Source organism: Silene latifolia, chromosome 9 (assembly GCF_048544455.1).
Source record: "Silene latifolia isolate original U9 population chromosome 9, ASM4854445v1, whole genome shotgun sequence".
In the NCBI taxonomy this organism is placed as follows: Eukaryota; Viridiplantae; Streptophyta; class Magnoliopsida; order Caryophyllales; family Caryophyllaceae; genus Silene; species Silene latifolia.
In genome coordinates this window covers 117,376,957-117,384,227 of record NC_133534.1, presented here as the reverse complement: position 1 = coordinate 117,384,227, position 7,271 = coordinate 117,376,957, and the positions used below count along the sequence as shown (strand labels likewise).

At 41.6% G+C, this 7,271-nt stretch overlaps 1 protein-coding gene across 1 annotated transcript; it reads left to right on the top strand.

Moving 5' to 3' along the window:
* Positions 1-4,141: 4,141 nt before the first annotated feature.
* LOC141601510 (uncharacterized) lies at positions 4,142-4,897 on the top strand. Its single transcript, XM_074421798.1, has one exon. It carries the CDS (start codon positions 4,142-4,144, stop codon positions 4,895-4,897), a length of 756 nt encoding a protein of 251 aa, XP_074277899.1.
* The last annotated feature ends 2,374 nt before the right edge of the window (positions 4,898-7,271 follow it).

Sequence of the window (7,271 nt, the reverse complement as noted above, 5' to 3'; positions counted from 1 at the left end):
AGTAGGGAAACTGCTCGATCGAGAGGATTTATCAGCAAAAGCGCTCGATCGAGTACAAAAAGTACTCGATCGAGTGAACCTCAGTAATCCCTGCAAAACTCAAATAAAGTATATTTCAAGATACCAATTTAATAAAAAAAAAACCTAGAGAGAAAGCGATGAGCGATGACTGAAGAAGCTACGTAGGTTTTGAGTTTGACTCCCATGCTCATGGCAAGGAAGTCAAATCTACAAAGACAAAGGGAGATGACTTTAAGAGGATGGAGCATCCCTGCATCACAGACTGATACGTCCTCAGATTTGCACGTTGAAGGGACGGAAGGGAATAACACGAATGGAGTAGTGTTGGAACTGAACCAAAACCCTAATGAAAATTGTCATGGACCATCTGTTGATGATGTTGAGGGGGAGAAGACCAAACCTATGAATGAACTGATTGGTATCCCTGAACTAGTTATTGAAACTGAGGATGAAGAAGAGTCTGAAAGAGAAGAGGATGATGATTAGGAGACTGTAGTGTCTGAGACGCAGGAGAGAATTGAGGATGATGTGAGGTTGGAAACAGAGGAGAGACTGGATGATGAGCAGAGTCCACGGACAGAGGAGATTGAAATGTTACAGTTAGAGGAAGAGGATGTAGTGGAGGAGGTTGAGTACTGGAGTCAAGCCGTGGTATGCTTTATTCTCGGTGCTAACCCTCCATGGGAGATCATAGAGGGTTTTATCAGGCGAATATGGACGAAGTTCAATATTGATAAGATTTCATTTATGCATAATGGGATCTTTTTAGTAAGGTTCAAGACAATGGAAATGAAGCATAAGGTGTTACAATCAGAATACTACATGTTTGACAATAAGCCATTGATTGTCAAGGAGTGGGTGAAAGATTTGGAGATGAAAAAAGATGATGTGAAATCAGTACCAGCCTGGATCAAACTACATAGCCTTCCTCTGAAATTCTGGGGGAAGGGTTTACCTAAAATTGCAAGTCTAGTGGGCAAGTATGTCAAGAGTGATGGTGCTACAGAGGAGAGAACGAGGTTGGGTTATGCCAGGGTGATGGTGAAAATGGAGGTGGATCAAAAGTTGCCTGGGAAAGTTGAATTCAAAGATGAGAAGGGAATTGTGATTGGGGTGGAAGTGGAGTATGAATGGAAACCGATTAGGTGCATCAAGTGTAAGGGTATGGGACATGAACAGGAGCATTGTAAGCGAGGTGAACACAAGAAGCAAGGGGTTCAACACATTAAGCGAGTCTGGAGACCTGTGATGCAAAAGCCAGCTGTGGAGGCAGCTGTCATACAGACTGTTGTTCAGACAGTGCAGTCACCAAAACCAGCTTCTGGGGATGCAGGAGGCTTCCATACGCCTTCAAAGAGACTGGTCAAGATGCATAGACAGGAAAGGAGTGGTGGTGGTTATAGTACAGAAAACTTTGGAGCTTTTTCTTATAAGGAGACACTGGTTTCCCCATCTAAGAAGATTGTGATAGCTCAAGGTACTTCCCCCTCACATATTGTTTCCAATGGATAGTTTAGGCTTTTGGAATGTGAGGGGCATGAATAGAGTAGGTAAACAGAAGCATATTAGTCATTTTCTACAGAATAAAGATATAGGATTATTTGGTTTACTGGAGACTAAAATTAAGAATAAAGCTTTCAATAAAGCTGTAAATAGTTTTAATAATGGTTGGAGCATTACTACTAATAATGGTTACCATAGTGGTGGACGAATTTGGATTCTTTGGAAGCCTGGGATGTTTAGGGTGCATGTGCTTGAATACAATGCTCAATATATACATATGAAGGTGGATGTTTTGATGTCTAGGAGTGTTTTCTTCTTGACTATGGTATATGCCTTCAATGGGATAAATGAGAGGGCTCCTTTGTGGGATCATTTGAGAAAGATTGCACAGCAGGTAGCAGGCCCTTGGGCCATTGCTGGGGACTTCAATTGTGTGCTTGCTGCTAATGAGAGGTTTGGAGGGGCTACTTCTTTGGCTGAGATGGAACCTTTCAGGAAGTGTGTTGCTGAATGTGAAGTTATTGACATTACTGTCGTAGGGTCTGTGTTCACTTGGAACAATAAACAACAGCCTGAGGAGAGGATTTACAGCAGATTGGATAGGTTTCTGGTTAACAAGGCTTGGTATGATAGCTTGCCTGATATGTATGCTAACGTTTTGCCTGAGGGGATGATGGATCATACACCTTGTATAGTGAAGAGTAATAAGGTAGTGCAGGGCAATAGGAGCTTTAAATACTTCAACATGTGGGGCAAATCCAAGGATTTCCTTCCCCTAGTGAATGAGCTGTGGGATTACAATATTGATGGGACTCCCCTTTTTAAACTGGCTAAAAATCTTAAAAACCTTAAGCCAGAGTTAAAGAGACTGAATAGGGAGGGATTCAGTGACATTGAGAAGGCAACTGGTATCCTGGAGAAGCAGGTTGAGGAGATGCAAGTTCAATTGGGTGTTGATCCGTCTGATGTGAGCTTGATAAATCAGGAGTGTGAGGCAAGTAAAAAGCTTAAGGTGTTGCAGAGTGCTAGGGATAGCTTCTTGTACCAGAAAGCCAAAGATGAATGGCTTAAGGATGGTGATGCAAATACATCTTATTTCCATAGCATTATTAAGAAGAGGAGGAATAGGAATAAGATCTTTGTGATTGAGGATATGAATGGGAAGACTTGTGATACGAGTGATCAGGTACAATCAGCATTCCTGGACTTCTATGAGCAGTTGTTGGGGACTAGTCAGGCTACTAAACCAGTTCATAGGAGAATTATAAGTCAGGGTAAGAAATGCACCAGTGAGCATCATGCCCAACTGCTTAGACCTGTTACAGGAGAAGAAATGAAAGAAGCTATGTTTAGCATTCCTGACATCAAGGCCCCTGGCCCTGATGGCTATACTAGTGGCTTCTTCAAGGATGCATGGGGAGTTATTGGCAAAGAGGTGGTGGCTGCTGTAAGAGATTTCTTTATGAAAGGGAAGATGCTGAGGCAGCTTAATGCTACAACTCTGACGCTCATTCCTAAATGTAAAAGGCCTAAAGATGTAACACAATTCCGTCCCATTGCTTGTTGCAATGTGGTTTATAAAGTCATCTCCAAGCTGCTGTGCTCTAGACTAGCTTCTGTTCTGCCTGATATTGTTCACACTAATCAGGGTGCATTCATACAGGAAAGGAGCATCCAGGAAAACATTCTAATCTGCCAAGATTTAATCAGACTGTATGAGAGACCAGCTGTGACCCCTAGATGCATGCTAAAGATTGATTTGCAGAAGGCGTATGACACTGTAGAATGGAGCTTTGTAGAACAGCTGTTGAACTTGTTGGAGTTTCCTGAGAGCTTTAAGAGTAAAATCATGCTATATATTACAACTCCTTCTATTTCTTTGGCTATTAATGGAGAAAATTTTGGGTATTTCCCTGCTAAGAGAGGGTTGAGACAAGGAGACCCATTATCTCCTCTAATATTCACATTGTGCATGGACTACTTGACCAGAATGCTTATGTATGCTGCAACCAAATACCAGTTCAAGTTCCATCCACTATGCAAGCAACTGAGAATTACAAATTTAATGTTTGCAGATGATGTTTTGATGTTCCGTCATGGGGATGCGGATTCAGTGATGCTTATGCTGAAATCATTCTCCTCTTTCTCAAAAGCTTCAGGGCTTAAAGTGAGTCCAAGTAAGTCCAATGTCTACTTTAATGGAGTGTCTGAAGAGCTCAAGAATGAATTCCTGAGTGTGTCTGGCTTTAAGGAGGGCACGCTGCCTTTCAAGTATCTAGGGATGCCCATTCAGACTACTAGGCTTAAGAAGAAGGATTGTGAATGCTTGGTGGACAAGATCTGCAATAGAATACACAGTTATGGTGCAAGGAAGTTCTCGTATGCAGGAAGGCTAACCCTGGTTAAACATGTTCTGAACACGTTGCATTCATATTGGGCTTCTGTTTTTGTTCTCCCTAAGGGAGTTATACTGAGAATAGAAGCAATTTACAGGAATTTTTTATGGGATGGCAGTGCAGATTATAGGCGCTCTCCTTTAGTTGCTTGGGATACAATTTGCAGACCAAAGCAGGAAGGGGGATTGGGGCTCAAAAATTAGGAACTTTGGAATATAGCTATGGTTGGAAGGCTTGTGGATTGGGTAGCTACAAACAAGGAGTCCTTATGGGTGAAATGGGTGAATGCTAACTATCTGAAGGGGAGGGAATGGCAGGAATATGCTCCAACAAGTAACTCCAATTGGGTGTGGATGAGGATATGCAGAGTGAAGCAGAGGCTAGCAGCTGGGTATTTGCAAGGGATATGGCAGGTGCAACCATCTGGGTACACTCCTGCTGGTTGTTATGAGTGGCTCAGAGGGACACAACCCACAGTGGAGTGGTCTAAAGCTATTTGGGATAACTGGAGCTTACCTAAGCACAGGTTCCTGGGATGGCTTATTGCTCACAATTCGTTGCATACAAATAGCAGACTTATGAGATTTGGGATGGATGTTGATGGACAATGTGTCCTTTGTGGGTTAGCAGAAGAGACGCAGCAGCATTTATTTTTTGCGTGTGCCTACAGTAGGAGAGTTCTACAGGCTGTGATGGATTGTACTGGTCTAAAGCTCCCTGAGGGTGACATTTTGCATTGGTGTGTCCATAATTCTGGCTTGAAAATTCAGCGAGGGGTGAAGGTTGCTTTGGTAATGAGCATTCTGTATCAAGTATGGCATCAAAGGAACAAATGTAGAGTTGAGCAGGTTCTGATGAGGCCTATGTTCCTAGCACAACGGATCAGTGAGGACATGAGGAAGAGAATAAGGGAAAGAGACAAGAGTAGGATGACTACACATGAGCTAGATTGGTTAGGCAATTTAAAATTTACTTGAAGTTTTGAAGCGCTTTGCCTTGCTAGTATGTAATTGACTCCATATTTTTATATATAATATACTCTCACATTTTACCAAAAAAAAAAAGAAATAAAATAGAAAATGTAAAATAAAAACTCTGAATTGCCTCCCGGGTAGCGCTAGCTTCAATCGGGTCCCAGCTCGACCTTCTTTTTCTTCGAGCCTCTCTAATTAGTCATAATCAAAACAGCTCAAAGCGCGTAGCATAGATCATACATCTGCGTATGTGCTACACAAAAATGTAAGTAGCACCATAGTGGAATAAAGAAATAGAAAATAAAAGTATATAAACATTTAAGTCTAACAAACTTCCTATGAGAGCTCCTAAATTTATCCACAAAATAAAGGAGCGCAGGAGCAATTGACAATAAATTAGGGCTCCATTTCAGATTAACGAAATTAAAATGATAAGGACGGTGAAAAATCGTTAAATTATACGTCCTACTGGGAAGGGGCAAAGCATTAGAATGCGAAGCAAAAGTCAAATGAGGCAATGCATTATTAAAACAAACAATAATAAAATTATTGTTTCCTACCTCGGGTTGGTCGCTCTCTATGACGGAATCATTGACAAAGGAATATATTACCTCTTCCGTGCTAGGAGCAATTACCGACTCAGCTGCTTCCTCGTCAACCTCCTCAGTGGATTTCATCCCGTAAATCGCAGCCTCAAGTGCATCTAACTCGGCTTTGAATAAGGGGGATTCACCGTATCCATTATCATCATCAAACTCATCATCCAAAACAAACCCACATGACGAATCAATGCTCTCACTGGCCAATTCAGTCGATCGAGTACAATTGTTACTCGATCGACCACTTCCTTCCCTATTTTCACTCGATCGAGCAGAATTATCACTCGATCGAGAACTTTCTTCTGGAAATTCACTCGATCGACTAATAAAAGTCACTCGATCGAGTGATTCTTCCTGTACAGCGCTTAAATCCTCGTGTAAACTTTTGAAATATGATAGAAATTCGTCATCCGAGTCATAGAGATCATCCTTAGCATTGGGCAACACGGTTTCTTCAGGGGAAAAACCGCTCTCAGTAAAGTATACCTCTTCTGGTTGCCAACTATCCAACTCAGCAGCTAGCTGAGCTATGTCAGACTTGAGCTTATCAAATCACGAAAAGGTGCGTCTATCATTTTCTTGCATTTGGAATGCAAGTGTCTCCAACAAAGATTTCAGCTCCGCAAGCTCTTCTTTCTGTATATCGGGAGGATCTTGCTGCGGTGGCCATTGATCGGGTGGATGTGGCGGCACAACTACAACTGCTTGACTAGCTCGTCCCCAAAGCCTGAACTCGAGGAGCTCGTCAGTTTCTGCCAGGCAAAGGGCTGCATTGTGCTCAGCAGAACCACATCTCCCGTAGTAAATCACTTGTTGCGCCATATAATGGGACATAGGTGATGGGTCAAAGGTACTCAAGCCTTCCCTTTGACGATCTTTCACCTAGAACTGTCTATGTAGTACATGTAAGGCCTATCAAAATTACACTAAAGGCAAAGATTAGAACGGCCTCAAGGAAAAATCCCCTGAGGCTAAAAACAAACAGAATTAAACAAATAAATAAATAGTTGCCTCCCCGGCAACGGCGCCAAAATTTGATACGGTCGTTTCTGTACCAAAAATAAAATACCTAGATACTACTAACAGAAGTCAGCGGTAAGTAGGGTCGATCTCCACAGGGAGGCGGTTTACTATCTACTTGTCTATTCTATCTGTCTAATATCACAAGTTGGGGGTTTGATTTAATTTGAATAACTAATGAGGCTAAGGCAAGAGAGAAAGAAATAAGGGAAATTAACAGAAGAAAAGGGAAACTAGGATTTCGGGTCATCAATGAACATCAGTTAATTGCAGTTAAGGTTATAGATCAGTCGATGTGTCGGTCTAAGGGGCAACGAATATCTCCTTTCGGTCTCAATTCACCCTAAAATGCTATTAGCTTAACTTTCGCCCTCACTAAAGCATCCTATTGTTCACTGCGGGTCTCACCTATTCCAACCTTTCGGTCCAGGTCAAGGGTTACCAATATTAAAAGGCTAATTGCTTTAAATCAACTAGCAAGATACAGTTAAGGGCAGTTTAACAACTAAGACAACAACAGCAACGACAGATCTAATAGCCTAATTAGCAATTAACATTCATTCATTAACTACCCTAATCCTACCAAGAGAATTAGCTAGACATAAATGAAATAGCAAGAATAAAGGAAGGGGGAATAATAAACATTAAACTAAAATAAGGAGAAAAGGGAGAGAAGAGAGTTACAGTAGAAATAGATCCGGAATTAAGGAAGAACAAAGTAGCAGGAACAATGTATTAAAGCAAGGGTAACGTCTGAC